General features: G+C 51.1%; 1 protein-coding gene across 2 annotated transcripts in view; it reads left to right on the top strand.

The window, feature by feature from the left end:
- The first annotated feature begins 4331 nt into the window (after positions 1–4331).
- The window catches only part of KIF3C (kinesin family member 3C), a 38015-nt gene continuing 25820 nt past the window's right edge, over positions 4332–16526 (top strand). The window contains exon 1 of one of the 2 annotated variants that reach the window (XM_045447491.1): positions 4332–6725. In XM_045447491.1, coding sequence (XP_045303447.1) covers positions 5172–6725 — 1554 coding nt within the window. In that variant the 5' untranslated portion in view covers positions 4332–5171. The remainder of the gene's footprint in view (positions 6726–16526) is intronic. The other variant, XR_006703729.1, reaches the window with a different exon arrangement.

The raw sequence follows: 16526 nt of genomic DNA on the forward strand, positions 1-16526 counted from the left end.
TTCCAGCCGCACACGGGGCTCTGTGCTGACAGTGCAGAGCCTGCTTGGGATTCTCTCTCTCCCTCTCTGCTCCTCCCCACTTGTTCTCTCTCTGTCTATCTCAAAATTAATAAATTAACCTTAAACATTTTTTTTTAAGTATTTATTGAGCACATGCTAGGTGCCAGGAATTGGACTAGTCATTGTGGATACAAGAGTGAACAAAACAGGCACCTGGCTGACTCAGTCAGTAGAACAAGCCACTCTCAATCTTGGGGGCACGAGTTCAAACCCCACATTGGGTGTAGAGTTTATTTTTTAAAAAATGAGCCAAACAGGGGCGCCTGGGTTGAAGTCGGTTAAGCGTCCGGCTTCAGCCAGGTCACGATCTCGCGGTCCGTGAGTTCGAGCCCCGCGTCAGGCTCTGGGCTGATGGCTCAGAGCCTGGAGCCTGTTTCGATTCTGTGTCTCCCTCTCTCTCTGCCCCTTCCCCGTTCATGCTCTGTCTCTCTCTGTCCCAAAAATAAATAAACGTTGAAAAAAAAAATTAAAAAAAAAAAAAATGAGCCAAACAGAGATGTTATATCTTCACAGAACAACAAAGGAGGGCAAGTATTTATTTAATTACAATTATGCTAAGTTTTATGAAAAAAAAAATACAGGAAACAGTGAGAACATATTACAAAGGGGTATAAACTAGGTGGGAAAGTCAAGAAATACACCCATTGGAATCGACATTCAAGCTGAGAGCTGAAGAATGAAGAGCAGGTATCTAGGTAAAGATGATTAGGATAAATGTTTTAGGTTGCAGAAACGGGCCCTATGCAAAGGCCCTGTGGTCTTTACAGGAAGCAAGGTGAAGAGTGGCATGAGATGTGACAGGAGATATGGCAGGTAGCAGACTGCATAGGTCTTTGGAGGCTACATTCATGATTTGGACTTCAATTCAAGAGCAATGAAGAACATCGAAACATTTTAAGCATGGGGAGACATGATCGGACATGTCTTTTTAATTACTTGTAGGATTACTTGTACAGAATGGATGGGTAGAGGCAAGAGAAGACCTAAGGAGACCAGACTGGAGGCTACTGTGGGGCACCAGGCCAGAGAAGATGGTGGCTTGGGTCATGAGATTGACTGTGGAAGGGGAGAAGAAGTCCATAGATCTGACAAACATTAAGGAAGTTGAGTTGACAGGATTTAGTGTTTGGAAGGATACATTGTGGGTGGGGGAGGAGCCATTTACAGAGCTAGAGACCATTCTTGGAGGACAAAGTTTGGAAGGAAGAATGATGAGTTCAGTGTGGACAAGTAGAATTTCAGGCACATGGAAGCCATCCAAGTGGCTGTGTCCACTAGAGAATTGGATACATGGATTTGGAGTTCAGAGAAGGAGCTGGAATACCAATTTAGGAATCACTTAGACATGAACTGAAGCAAGGAACTACGGTGATCGTTATAGGGTGACATTGAAAGTAAAAGGGGGCTTAGGATCAAACCTTAGTGAACACCATTTAATGTTGGAGTTGAATGAGGTCAACCGGTCAGGGAGACCGAACTGAGCCACCAAAAACTCATGAGAGCTGTAGGAGGAAAACCAGAAAAGTGTAGGGTCATGAAAACCACAGGAAGTGAGTGAGAGTTTGCTAAAGAAGGATGAGGTGGGTTATGCCAAATGCTCCTATTGAAAGGGGTCCACTAGAATTGGCACCTCGGGGCTCCTGATATCCTTGGTAAGAGAAATCTCTATGGAACAGTGGTAGTAGAAGCCATATTGAGTTGCGGAACGAATAGAAAGTGAGGTGGTGTAGACAGGGACAGTTAGGAGAACATTTCAGGCAGAGATGCAGCATGAGCAAAGGCATGGAGGCCTGAAAATTTACGGTGTGTTTGGAAAACTTCAAGAAAACCCAAATGACTAGAGACTTGAGTGTGGAACAGGGAGAGGGAAGGAAGAATGGCTGGAGAAGATGATGAAAAGGGAAACACAGGATGTGAACACCGTTGACTACAAAGGACAAAAGGAAGGAAAACTACTATTTTTTTTTAATGTCTTCTACATCCAGGGAGTTTTCACATCGTCTCTCTCAAAACTCATGTAAACCCTGTGAGTAATGGAAACATTCTTATCTTCGCTTTTCCCGCTGGGAAAATAGCCGTTCGGAGAAGCTGAATGATTTACTCAGGATCACACATCTTGTAGCGTTGGGATTCCAGGCCCCCTCCCATACCCGAGGATCTGAGCAAGTGCCTGGCCAGGAGGCAGTGTCACGTGGGAAGAACAGGGCCAGAATCCCTCTTATCCAGCAGAGATGTAGTGTCAGGTGAGTTAGCCAAAGCAGAGAAAGAGTAGTCCAAAAGCCAAAGCCAAGCGCAACAAGAAAATAGTTCAAGAGCCAAATGGTTGCTCCATCCAGAAGTCAGGTTGCCAGAGCCAAGAGAGGTTAGTCTACAAAGCCAAAACCCCACCCAGTAATTGGTCCAAAAGCCAAGTTAATCATAAGCAGTAGAGCTTGATCAAAGAGAGGGCCAAGGAAAGCCAGGAGACTTCACAAGTAGGTGAGCCAACAGCTAAGCCTCAAGCTTCCCGTCGAGCTGACATCAAGGTCCCGGGGATTTGAAGATGGGGAGGAGGTGAAGAACTAAACAATTAGGTCCTCCCGAGAAGAGCATCATTGGAAATGTTTTGTGCAAAGATTCTGCTAGTGCCTCTGTGAAGAAGGGCCATGCAGGTCCAGATAACACTACCTCCTCAATCTGGATCTCAGAGAGAAAGGACAACTTGGGCTCAGTCCACAGATTCAACTGCTCTCTGCAGAGTGGAACACGGGTAGGACACTAGCTTGGTCCTTGGACTTGAGAAATTATACTGATTTGTATCCTAGAGGAAAAATACGAAGACCCCTAAAGAGGAACACTAAACACAGACCTAGTCTATCCAGGGTACTCAAGACAGCAAGAGCTGTAGGGCAACCAAGCTAGGCCACAAGCATCTATTAAGGGCTTGCCTAAAAATAAGTCTTCTCAGGGACACGTGGCTGGCTCAGCGGGCTCTTGATCTCAGGATTGTGAGTTCAAGCCCCATGCTGGGTGTAGGGATTACTTAAAAATAAACTCTTAAAAAAAAAAAAGTCTTCTCACTGGCACAATAGTTTTTCACTGTTTCATTTGAGCCTTGCAACTACTCCATAGAGTATTATTCACCCCTGCCCCTGGCTCGCCACTCCAATTGTTTAAACAGATGAGGAAGCTGAAGCTAGAGCAAGGTAAGTGACTGCCCAAAGTCACGCAGTTGGATGGAGACCAGAAGTGCAAGTTGAGGGGTTCCTGGGGGGCTCAGTCAGTTGAGGTCTAGTTCTTGATTTCGGCTCAGGTCATGATCTCCTGGTTTGTGGGACTGAGCCCTGCATCAGGCTCTGTGCTGACAGCATGGAGCCTGCTTGGGATTCTCTCTCTCCCTCTGTCTCTGCCCCTCCCCTGCTTGCTCTCTCTCTCTTTCAAAGCAAAGAAATAAACTTAAAAAAAAAAAAAGGTGCAATTTGAGTTCAAGCTTTGTTTTATGCAAATTCTGTCTCTCTCTGCTTCGCAAAAGAAACGATCAAGGAAGGCTTCCCAGAGGAGGAGGTGCCTGAACTGCCCAAATGGCAGTCCCAAATGTGAAAGGGTGACAGCACCCTCTGGGCAAAGGCACAAAGATGCAACACAGCACATCCAGTTAAGAACACAAAACATGGTTCTTAGAATGTGAGCTCCTTGAGGACAAGAAGGTGCAGCTCCTAGAATGGGGCCTGGGGCTCAGCAGGCACTGTTTGAAGGAATGAATGTCTGGAACACAGTGTACCTGGAGGTGAGGCTTGGAAGGTAGACCTGTATCAGAAGATGGTGGGGCTTGTAGACAATATGGAAGGCTAGTGGAAGAGGCGAGAAGGGGACCTGGGCGCATGTGCAGAGAACACGTGAGGAGAGAATCGGCTGCAAGGTGGTTCCAGGAGACAAGAGGAAGGCCAGAAGTAAATCAGGCTAGGGTAAAGGAACGACAGAGTCAGGAAACGTTTAGGAGTCAAGGTGCCTGGCACCACTCTGAAGGGGAGGGGCGATCTATACGCGTCTGCAGGCAGAAAGGCAGGAGCAGTGGAATGATGGAGGATGGTACCTGTGGAGGGAACAAGTGTGGGTGGTGGATACCCCCCGCCCCGTCCCCGCCAGGTAGGCTGCAATCTCAGCAGTCACTCCGTAGGTTGCAAGCCAGAGAGGGAGGGGCCTCCCGGACGCGAGAAGGCATCAGCAACCTGCCAGAACCCGGTTAACAAAGGCAGGACTACAATTCCCAGCATGCTCGGGCCCAGTGGGGTGACGGCGGGCGGTGCCGGCGCCGCACCCGCCTGGTGGGCGCGGGACCTGGGTCGGCACCCGAGCCTGTCATTCCGGAGGGGTCCGCGGGGGTGCGGGCGGGCGATGCACCCCTGTCCCCCGCGCTCCGGCCGCGCCGGGCTCGCGCCTCCCGCGAGCCCCGCCCCTTGCCCCACCCCAGCCGGGCGGCTTAGCTGGGGCCGCAGCGCGGCGGCAACATCACTCTCGCCGCGGCTGCTCCGCCCCATCCCCTTCTGTTTTTCTCTCTCATTCTCCGGTGGCAGCGGCGGGGAAGGTGGAGGCAGGGGCAGCGGCAGCCGCGCTGGCTGCAATGAATGATCCCCCAGCGCGGGGGGAGGACCCCAGGTGAGCCTCTGCCCTCGGGAGGGCCGGGACCCCCGGCCGCCCAGGACCAGCAGCCCCCGCCATGGATCCCTAGAAGAGGAGGAGGAGGAGAAGACAGCTTCGCCGCCCACCCCCATCCCATTTTCCTCTTCCTTTATCTCATTGTTGCCGTAGCTGTTTACGGCAGCGCTCCCTCTGCCCCAGCATGGGGCGGGTTCCGGGCACTGCCATTCGGCCGGTGCGGCTCCCGCGGCTGCCCGGGGATTCTGCCTAATTCTCCCTGCCCGGCCGGTGCAGCGAGGACCGGAGAGCGGTGGAGGCCCGGACTGCAGCAGCGGCGGGGCCACCTCCCAGCATCCCCACCCTAGGAGGCTGCATGCGGATTGAAGAGCGGCGCCTGGGGGCTGGGCCGGCCCGGCTGATCCGGACCTAGAGAGGACAGCAGGACCGCCCAGGCTGCGGAGGGGCCCTGGGGGCAGGAAGGACAGAGCAGCAAGATGGCCAGTAAAACCAAGGCCAGCGAGGCCCTAAAGGTGGTGGCCCGGTGCCGCCCCCTCAGCCGGAAGGAGGAGGCTGCTGGTCACGAGCAGATCCTGACCATGGACGTGAAACTGGGCCAGGTGACCCTGCGGAACCCCCGCGCTGCCCCAGGGGAGCTGCCCAAGTCCTTCACCTTTGATGCCGTGTACGATGCCAGCTCCAAGCAGGCGGACTTGTATGATGAAACCGTGAGGCCCCTGGTAGACTCGGTGCTTCAGGGTTTCAATGGCACGGTGTTTGCCTACGGCCAGACGGGCACTGGCAAGACCTACACCATGCAGGGGACCTGGGTGGAGCCCGAGCTGCGCGGGGTCATCCCCAATGCCTTTGAGCATATCTTCACCCACATCTCTCGCTCCCAGAACCAGCAGTACCTGGTCCGGGCCTCCTACCTGGAGATCTACCAGGAGGAGATTCGAGACCTGCTCTCCAAGGAGCCTGGCAAGAGGCTAGAACTGAAGGAGAACCCGGAGACCGGCGTCTACATCAAGGACCTCTCCTCCTTCGTCACCAAGAATGTCAAGGAGATCGAGCACGTGATGAACCTGGGGAACCAGACCCGGGCAGTGGGCAGCACTCACATGAATGAGGTCAGCTCCCGCTCCCATGCCATCTTCGTCATCACGGTGGAGTGCAGTGAGCGTGGCTCAGATGGTCAGGACCACATCCGTGTGGGCAAGCTCAACCTGGTGGACCTGGCTGGCAGTGAGAGGCAGAACAAGGCAGGCCCCAACACAGCCGGAGGGACGGTCACGCAGTCCACGGGGAGTGGCGGTGGTGGTGGTGGTGGTGGTGGTGGTGGTGGTGGTGGTGGAGGAGAGAGGCCTAAGGAAGCCTCCAAAATCAACCTCTCACTGTCTGCCCTGGGCAACGTGATCGCTGCTCTGGCGGGGAACAGGAGCACTCACATCCCTTACCGGGACTCCAAGCTGACCCGGCTGCTCCAGGACTCTCTGGGGGGGAATGCCAAGACCATCATGGTGGCCACCCTGGGGCCAGCTTCTCACAGCTACGACGAGAGCCTCTCCACCCTGCGCTTTGCCAACAGGGCCAAGAACATCAAGAACAAGCCCCGGGTGAACGAGGACCCCAAGGACACTCTGCTGCGGGAATTTCAGGAGGAGATCGCCCGCCTGAAGGCCCAGCTGGAGAAGAAGGGGATGCTGGGAAAGCGGCTCCGGAGGAAGAGCAGCCGCAGGAAGAAGGCTGTGTCAGCCCCAGCCGGGTACCCTGAGGGGCCAGTGATAGAGGCCTGGGTGGCCGAAGAGGAGGATGGCAACAACAACAACCACCGCCCGCCCCAGCCTACCCTGGAGTCAGCCTTGGATAAGAACATGGAGAATTACCTGCAGGAACAGAAGGAGCGTCTGGAGGAAGAGAAGGCGGCCATCCAGGATGACCGCAGCCTCGTGAGCGAGGAGAAGCAGAAGCTGCTGGAGGAAAAGGAGAAGATGCTGGAAGACCTAAGGCGGGAGCAGCAGGCCACAGAGCTGCTCGCGGCCAAGTACAAGGTAAGGGCCCCAGAGAGCAGGGGTACTCCAGAGGTCCCCAGAGGGATCTGGGTGACAGGCTTTTCTTTGAGGGTCTGTGCCCTGACCTGAGTGAAGCAAGGTGTCCTCCCTCAGTGCCACACACTGCCCTCTTGCCAGATGCTCCCCTGGAGCAGCCAGGCAAATTCCTGCGATTCCCGGCTGCCAGGCAGAACCTTCCAGGAGCGCCTAGGAGGACAGACAGACTCACACGCATACACACACGAAGCAAAGCAGGCAGGTGATCTTTCAAGCCAGTGAACCTGAGCTGGTCTCACCTACTGCCTGTCCATCTCTGCTGGTGCCGTCTGTGTCAGTCGGGTCCACGGGACGACCAGGTCAGCCTCGCTTGGGTGTGGATTGTCTTGCACAGCCTCCTCCCCTGGGACCTCCTCCCTCTGCAGCACCTTCACACCTCACACCATTTTAACCATATCTGACGTTCGGACGGCACTTCCCTGTTGACCAAATGCCCCACAAACGCGATCTCATTTGAGCCTTACGGGAGCCATCCAGGGTCCTGGTTCTTAAATCCCCACCGTACAGGCAAGGAACTAAGTAAGTCTCAGAGAGGTGACATGACCAAGGTTCCATCCTACAAAATGGCAGAGCTGAGCTGGAATGCCTGGACCTCGGGCTCTTTCGGTACTTGGATGGCAAGGCAGGACTAGGGATGGATCCAGCTTCCCATGAAAGCAGTCCACGGGAGCCATGCAGTGCAGAGCCTGGTCCTTGGTAGCATCAGGAGGGAGATTCAGGGATCACAGAGAGGGGACGAGAGAGCACTGGGCTCTACCCTGGAGCCCTGGAGTCTAGGCCTAGCTATTCCATAGCTCATTAAGTGACCTTGTATAAGTTGCTTCCTCCTTTTCTCAAACCTCACTTTCCCTTTTTGTAAAACCGAGGTGGTCTCGGCGATCTCTGAAGCTCTTCCAACCTGAGAAGCAAACTGGCCCCCACACCCAGGCCTTGTCCTGGTCCCAGTAAGAGCTAGTTCCCCATTGCCCTGAGAGCTCTCTGGGCCTTCCTGAGCCGTTCCCTTCCCGATGGGGGCCTCCAGGCCCTAGGTGGGGCTAAGCTACAGAGGTCCCTGCCAGGCCAGCCACAGACCTGTTAAATTTCACTGCTGCTGATGCCACAACTCAATGTTCCAGGTATTTCCGGGTCCCTGGATTCCTCAGCACTAGGGGTTGGAGGAAGGACACAGGGAACCATGCGCTTGCTGGTTCACTTGCTGGAGAGAAAAAAACATTGCTATTTTCTATGCCCTCTCAAGAGTGTGGGCTGGGGATCGGGGAACCCAGCCCGCGGAAGGAGAGCGGCAGCTGCTGCAAGACGGGCAGATGAGCTGTATGCCATTGTCTGTGTTTATGGGAATGTGTTGCTGCACCCGCGGCTCTGGCCTTGCATATTTAATATTTAATTCACCTCCGTGAGCTCAGCAAGGGTTCTGCTGAGGTGCTTCCTCAAAGAACGGATCAGGGGCCCGGCACCTTTGGGGCCATCCTGGGAGAAGCAAGATGTTAACGGCAGAATAGTTACACTCAGCTCTCCCTAGGAGGAAGGGAATCCAGGCAGTCTGGTGCTTTCCACTGGGAAAGCTTACATGGGCAGGAGTCTGTCATTGGTTTCATTACCAAGAGTGCCCCCTTACCCCTTACTTTCCCTTCTCCATCCTCATGTCCCTTAAGGCTGGGAGGCCGTGGAGGCTGAGACGGTGCAGAAGCACACTTCAGCCCTGACGAAATGGGTAGAGGGGGTGGAGTGAAGGATCCCGTGGATTCTTCCCGCTGGGAACAATGGGATCTCCCATTGTTGGCAACTGACTGGCTCCCTCAGTAAGATTCTTGGATCTCAGGCAGTGTGGGCACAGATAATAGGATGGTCAGGAGATCAGGGCAGCCAGCGCCAGAATTCTTGCTCTAAAGGCATGGTCCACAGAACCCTCCTTCTTAATGCTGGCAGGGGCTTTGGGAAACTGAGGCCTGGACTTGCCCAGGGCCACACAGGTAAGTTAAGGAAATCCTAGACTCTTTATGCTTGATCTGGCCTCTCCATGACAGCAGCATCCTGATGTTACCTGTGCTACTTGGTAATCAGAAAAATTCATTTTTCTGTAACTCTTTGACATCTTCACCTCAGGCCACCCCAAGAGATGGGACCTACTTGTTCCCATTTGACAGTTAGGAAAACCAAGGCTGGGGAAGTTGAGTGACTCTCTCTGTGCCCTCAGCTGATAAACAGTGGAGCCAGGACTGGGACCCAGGTCTCCTAATGCCCCCAGACCTGTGCTCTTCTCAAGTCTTCACGGTCCCTCCACGTTTGCTCACTGTGTGATTCAGGGCAAAGGCCTTCGCCTCTCTAGGCCTTAGGTTTCCGTTCGCCTAATGAGAAGTCCCCGCATATCTGACACATCTCCCCGGGGACTGGGAGAAACGGTCATTATGTGCCAGGCTTTCAGACATTAGTGGAGGAGGAGGGGTGGCTGGGAAATTCCAGGAGGGGAATGAGTCCATGTCCTGTGACTTCTTATCACACCCAGCCCAGGACAAACAGCAACAAGCAACTCAAAGTGGAGCCTGAACAGAGGACCCCAAGCTCCTCGTACCTCTAAGGCGCTGGCTGGTTCAATGTTGGATGTTTCTGGGACGGAGGAAACAATTTGAGGACTCTTGAGGGATCACCAGGGCAAAGAGGGGAGGAGCGAGGTAGAGATAATCCCGGGCCTGCCTATTCCACAGGCTTGTGCCAAAGATTAAATGAGATCATTAGTGGGTGGGCATTTGAAATACGTTGAAAGAGCCAAATAAATGGAGGGGCATTAGCAGCCACAGGGTGGCTTCTGTCTACCAAGCAGGGGTCCAGTGATCTCCGGGATTGACATCTTTGTTGTTAGCTTGACTCTTTCCTTGCCGGGCCGTCCCCCACGGCCTTGCCATAACCCTGCAGCTCCGGAAGCAGAGCCGGGCAAGAAAGACGTGGGAGAACTCAGAAGGCTGGGAGCTCGGGTCCCTCCTGGAAATTAAATGAGCTTCTGCTCCCCATCAGCCACACTCTCCTCTGGTTCCCACTTCTGAGTTATGGCATCAACTCCCCTTCTCGCCTCCCCCCATTCCCTTCTTCCCGCTCACACCACCCTCTGGGGGCAACTAAGCGGTAGCTGATGCGACCTAGTGCCCTCGTTCACTCTCTGACTCATCTTATAGTCTGTCTCGCCCGCTCTCTCTTCCACCTCCAGGCTCCCTGCTTCCTTTGTTCTGTCCTCACTGTGTACAAACACAGTGCCTGTCTCCTTGGAGTCTCCTTTCATCTCTCCTTCTGTGTTCACCGTGGGCCTCAGGGGGTGTTAGGTGTGCAAATGTGTGCTTGCTTGTGATTGCGATTGTGACCAGCGCCTGCTTTCTCACGAATCGTTAGCAACCCTTATGTAGTACCTCCAGGGGGCTTGATGGCTTCCAGGGCCTATGGGAAGGGGGCGCAGGGCAAGTCACAGACCCACAACTGAGGCTGTGGCTCTGCCGACATGTGTCTGGGCACAGTGCACGGACTGCGGTGAGCACTGGTGAAAGCGTATGGATTGGTTGGGAGAAGGCCCACTTTATTCACGTTTAATTGTGCAAGGCGTTTTTGTTTTTTTTTTTTAATTTGTTTTTAATGTTTATTTCTGAGACAGAGAGAGACAGAGCATGAGTGGGGGAGGGGAGAGAGAGAGAGGGAGACACAGGGTCAGAAGCAGGCTCCAGGCTCTGAGCTGTCAGCACAGAGCCCGGCGCGGGGCTCGAACTCACAAACTGTGAGATCATGACCTGCGCCAAAGTTGGTCACTCAACCAACTGAGCCACCCAGGCGCGCCCCGCAAGACATTTTTTAAATGACTACTTTAATTTCGCACTGAGTTGTTTGAGGGATTGGGCCAGGTAATCTCTAAAACTTTGATCCTGGATACTTAAGAGAGAAAACAGAAGTGTGTCTCGGGGAGGTCAGGGCTGCAGATGACACAAAATGAGGGTTCCAGTTAAAGAGAGGAGGGGAAGAGGCATGCCTGTTGGTCCCCACGTAACTAGGTCTGGAGGGAGAAGAGCAGGCAGGTCTTGGCCGGAGCCCAGCTCTGTCTGTGGTGGGTGTAGAAAAGAGACCCTGCAGCAGCGGCTCCCAAAGCCAAAGGGATGAGGTCATTGCAGAGAATACAAACTGCATTGAATTTTTATTGTCCACTTTGTAGGCCCCTCTTCTTCCCCCCCCCCCCCCCCACTCAGAAGCATTGGGATTAACCACGAGAAGCTATGCAAAAAGGGAGTTTCAAGCTCCAGAAATAGCAGTGATCACAGTAATAATGCCGTTTACTTAACACTTGCTATGTGCCAAGCACTATACTACATATTGTATTATAAATTAGGCAACTTAATCCACACAAGCACCTTCCAAGAAAGGTGGTGTCACTCTTCCCATTTTATGGCTGTTAAACTGAGGCCCATGGAGGTTAAGTAACTTGCCCAAGGCCTCATATTTTGCATGTGGCAAATCCAGTCGAGCCCGGGTTGGTTTAACACAAAATTTGATCCTCTTTTATGCTTAAAGAATTAGGAAGATCAGCAACCTGGTTGCTAGGAAGGTGGTGGAAAATGGCAGGACGTTGTGTGGCTGCATTGAACTTGAGGTGACAAAATCCAATGGGCAGCTAGAGATGGATCGGTGGAGTTTAAGAGGAGGCACAAGACCAGAAATGGACATTGGGGGCCCGTCTTTAGAAGAGATCTTAAATGGGACCCTCACCCTCTGTTCTTGACACTCTCTCCCTCTATGTAAATGACTCCCAGACTGGGGTCTCCTGTCCTGGTCTCTCTGCTGACCTTGTTCTGTAGCGTGCTGTATTCAGAACAGGTGCATCAGACACAGACCTGAGTTTAGTGACTTACTAGCTCTGAGACCTCAGTTACCTCATCTATAAAGTGAAACAATAACAGTACCACTACGTCAGTGCTATTGGGAGGATTAAATGAGATAATCAGTGTTAAAGCACTTTGCACAGTTCCTGGCATGGAAGTGTCGGTAAATAACAACTGTTTATTACTGCCTCATGGACAGTGTCTCCTGGCTTCACCTTCCTGATAAGTCAGACACACCACGTTTTAGTCTGGCATTCAGGGCCTGCCAGTGGCTGGCTGCCATATATCTCCTCAATCTTGCCCACCCAAGCCAGCTACTCCAGTGGGAGAACCTCACAGCCAGCTGGCCTACCCCCATCTTTTGAACCTAATAGGCACCTCACTTTCTGATGATTGCACCGTTTTTTGTTTTTTTTTTAATGTTTATTTATTTTTAAGTCAGAGAGAGCCAGTATGCGCAGGGGAGGGGCAGAGAGAGAGGAGACCCAGAATCCACAGCAGGCTCCAGGCTCTGAGCTGTCAGCACAGAGCCCGATGTGGGGCTCGAACTCAGAAACCGTGTGATCGTGACCTGAGCCGAAGTCGGACGCTTAACTGACTGAGCCACCAGGCGCCCTGATTGTCCTGTTTTTATATCCTAGATTGTCCTGGTAGCCAGAGGATGGGAATTACAGGAGCAGATTAAAGTCAATATAAAAAACTTCCTAACACTTAGAAATGGGCTGCTTCTAGAGGTGGTGGGCTCCAATCCCTGGGAGGACTCAAGGAGAAACTGAATGTCAGAGACGCTCAAAAGGGATTTATGTATCAGCAAAGCCATTGATACTCGACGGTCTTTAAAGTCCCCTCCTCCTCCTAAAAGTCCTTAATTGTTGGAAATACTATTTTTTAGAGCAAAATATAAAATACTCAGTTCATCTTTTTGAAAATTCAGATTAGGGGTGTCTGACTGGCTCAGTCAGAAGAGCATTCAATTCTTGATCATGAGTTTGAACCCCATGTTGGGGGTAGAGGTGACTTAAATAAATAAAACTTTGTATTATTATGACTATTTTTTCTAAGTAGGCTCCATGCCCAGCGTGGAGCCCAATATGGAGCCCAACGTGGAGCTTGAACTCACAACCCTGAGATCAAGACCTGAGCTGAGATCAAGAGTCAGATGCTTAACTGACTGAGCCATCCAGGTGCCCCAATAAATAAAACCTAAAAAAGAAAAAAGAAAAAATTAAGACCAGAGGGTTTAAGTTTTAATGTATGCATTCAATCAATAATAAAAAAAAATTTTCAGTTCTCTATCGTGGCCAGTTAGAAAAAGACAATGAAATGAAGAAAAGAGAGAAGAGAACGGGGAGAAAGACAGGAAAGAAATAGAAGGGGACGGTCAAGAGGGGAAAGAGAAGTGGGGTCATAAAGGCAGGGAGAAAGAAGGAGAAAGTGGGTAAAGGGGCGAACAGCAGGACTTCTGGGGAGAAGGAGCCCCAGGAGGAGAGAAAGTGCTGTGGAGGGGGGAGTTAAATACCCAGTATCGTTCCGCTCTCTGGTCTTCACGTTGGTCTCTGAATAGGGCTGTTACCAGTCTCTGGAGAGACTCCCCAGTAATCTCGGAAGTGTCTACTTCCCCAAAGCTGGTCTGGTGCCTTCCGCGTCCCCCAGGACACCAGTCCCATGCCAGACACTCGGATTTACGGGGCTGGGTGATCAGGAACTACACAACACACCCCCATCTCAGCTAAGTCCTCCACCATCCTTGAGAGAAGCCTCCTGATAAAAAGTGATGGGTGCCCCGAGCTGCGTCTGACATCTAGGTCAGAGTCCATGGCCTCTTGGCATTGGTGGGATCAGTGTCTTCTCTTCCTTCCCATCCCTGGCAGCAGTGTGATCATTTAACAGAACTACCATGAGCTGGGGCATTTTATAATATAAAGATTTGCCTGGCAAGAAGCATTTAAGACTCATACATTTCCATCAGATGTTTTGGGCTTCGAGTTATGTCGAGGCTCAGCAGGCCTTTTGGTCCAGTGTTGGGTTTCTCCCTATGTGTGTTGACTGGAGGACTGTATTATTGCCCTTAGTCATTTCCAGCCCCCAGATAGCACAAGATTGGATCAAGTGGCTATGATAATGTTCTCATTGTGCTCTGAGGACTAGAGGCAAGGCCTGGAACGCAGCTAGAGAAGGGCACCCTTCTCCTGCCATGCCCTGCCAGCCTGTTGCACCTGGCCAGTCTAGGGTGCTTCTGGAGCCTTCTTGGCCTGAGAGCTGTTGAACCAGGTCGCCCGAGGAGATAAGAAAATGGTCCCTCTTCCCACAAAGCTAGCCATTCTGCCATGCAGCTGTGCAAGGCAGATCCCTGTTCCCAGAGTTCAGAGGGCACCTGTTCTTGTGGTTTGGTATATCTAGAATTTGTGATATGCTGAGAAATTCCTGGGCATTAACTCCTGGTCATATTAGAGTTATTTCTCAGTCGTCTCCCTTTCCTGCCAGATGTACTTAACAGAGGAGTACCAGGTCCTGGGCTGATCTGTTTCTATAGCACTAGGTGATGGACCTGTAGGCTTTCTCCTTTCTTGAGGTGAGCCAGCAGAATAATAATGACAACAATAGTAATGATGATGATAGCTACCATTTCTTTAGTGCAGGTTTCATACAGCCAAACACGCTGCCTGTGTTCTTTATGTGCATTGTTTTTCTTTAATCCGCACATTAGCCCCATGAAGTAGTACTATTTTAATCTCCACGTGACCAGTGAGGCTACCGAGACTCCTTAAGGAACAACCCAGGGTCACGTGCCTAGGAAGCGTTCGGGCCAGAACAGGAGCCTCTGTCTTGCCTGTCTCCAGAGCCCACGATCTTTACCTCCACACTGTAACACCAACTCAGATACGAAAGATTCATGCCAGATCCCGGGCTAATAGGCCCCAGTGGGAGCTCTTATCTGGAGAGATGCTTAACTCAACCCATCTCTGGCCTTCCGTATGATGCAAACCCCCAGCCCCTAACTCACCTGGCTCCGTTCATTCATATCATCAACAAATCTTTTTGAGTACCCATGACCAGGAGCATGTGTCAGTAGGTATAGTTGAGTAAGTCTTTAAATTATTTAAATTTCTGGAAGGAATGATGAGAATTCACTAATAGTGGTTATTTCTAAGAATTTTAATGGGGAGGGAGGCTTTCATTTTTCAATTTATACTTTTTTTACCTTTATCTTTTTATTTTTACTGCAAGCATATAGTACTTTGTTAAATAAAAACTAATCTAAAAATTTTAAGGGAGGAAAAATATATAAAAGAAATGTGTTAACACCTGGTTGGAAGATTGGCTTAAAAACAATGAATAATTGGGGCGCCTGGGTGGCTCAGTCGGTTAAGCGTCCGACTTAGGCTCAGGTCATGAGCTCACTGTTCGTGAGTTCAAGCCCCGCGTCGGGCTCTGTGCTGACAGCTCGGAGCCTGGAGCCTGTTTCAGATTCTGTGTCTCCCTCTCTCTCTCTGGCCCTCCCCCGTTCATGCTCTGTCTCTCTCTGTCTCAAAAATAAATAAGCGTTAAAAAAAATTATTAAAAAAAAAAAATGAATAATTGAGGGAGATCCAGGGTTGATAATCATTCTCAGTGATATTCAGTTATTGGTAATCCTGTGACCGTGGACAAGTCACTTCCCCTCCCAGGGACTGTAAGACATGATCAGTAGATGATTCCTTGCTTTCTGTACTATTTGCTGATTCACCTCAGAAGCAGCAGGTCAGGAGCCCAGGGTTAGAGGTCAGCCTGAATGATGGGCAGTGGGGACTGGAGAGGAATGACCAAGCATTGCCTGGGGGCTGGAGGCTGTATGACCCCAGTGACCCACCTAAGCCCTTGGCCCTGTGCCCAGGCTGTCAAATGCTGAGTCTGCCCTTTATGCCTCCTTAGGTCTCATCCAGTTCTGACATTATAGCGTTCTGTTGTTCACTTGCATCCCTGGTGCTGGAGAGACACCCTCTAGAACACTACATCTAAACAAGGGAAGTAGGGGAGAAGGAGGAAGGTAGGGATCAGATGTGAGGTGTTTGTGGTTTTCTGACTGAAGTGAACGGGCTGGTTTTTTTTCTTCCCGCTTTTCTCCGAGGGGCATCCATCCCCTGTCCAATACAAAGCTGGGGGCGGAGTCCAGCTCAGTTCACTCCCCAGCCAATACGCTTCCTGATCGCTAATTTTTTTCTTCTTGATGGGAGAATTCCTAGCATTTGAGAGACCAATCCTTTCTGTTGTGTTTTGAGCCATCCAAGGAGACTCAAGGCAGGAAACAGACTGAGTCTCCTGATTTCTGTCCCCCGGGGCAGAAAATCACTGCAAATAGCACGGTTCTTCCCTTTACTGTTGTCTCTTTGGTTTCTTTTTCTTTTTTCTTTCTTTCTTTCTTTTTTTTTTCTCTTACTGCTATCTTCTCAAGATCTGTAACGAAGGAGCCACAGAAGGAGAAATAGGCCTGTGACAGTAGGAGTGGTGGTAACAAGAGATTTGAGCAAGGACTGTTCCACTGATTGTTTTGTGTTGCTCTTTGTGATGAGTAACACAAGTTGACAAGTAACTGCTGACATTTGATTGTACCTTATCACTTACCAAGTACTTTCACGTCTGTTATCCAACTCACCATTCTTACCCAAAGCCTGCAAGGTTGGTGGTATTCTCTTCTGTTTTACAGATTAGGAAACTGAAGTCCAGGGTCTGATGCCCTAGATTTCATAGCAAATAGATTGTAATAGATTACATAGCAAATGTACCAGCATTCAGGCTCTCTGACATGCCCAATGCTGTTTATATCATTCCTCTGTGGAACTTGGGAGGTGGCCTTTCCCATGAACATTCCAGGGGTTAGCCTCTCTCCGGGATGCTAGTGATACTGACAGCCTCCCCC

The sequence above is a fragment of the Leopardus geoffroyi genome, chromosome A3 (assembly GCF_018350155.1).
Source record: "Leopardus geoffroyi isolate Oge1 chromosome A3, O.geoffroyi_Oge1_pat1.0, whole genome shotgun sequence".
Taxonomy (NCBI): domain Eukaryota; kingdom Metazoa; phylum Chordata; class Mammalia; order Carnivora; family Felidae; genus Leopardus; species Leopardus geoffroyi.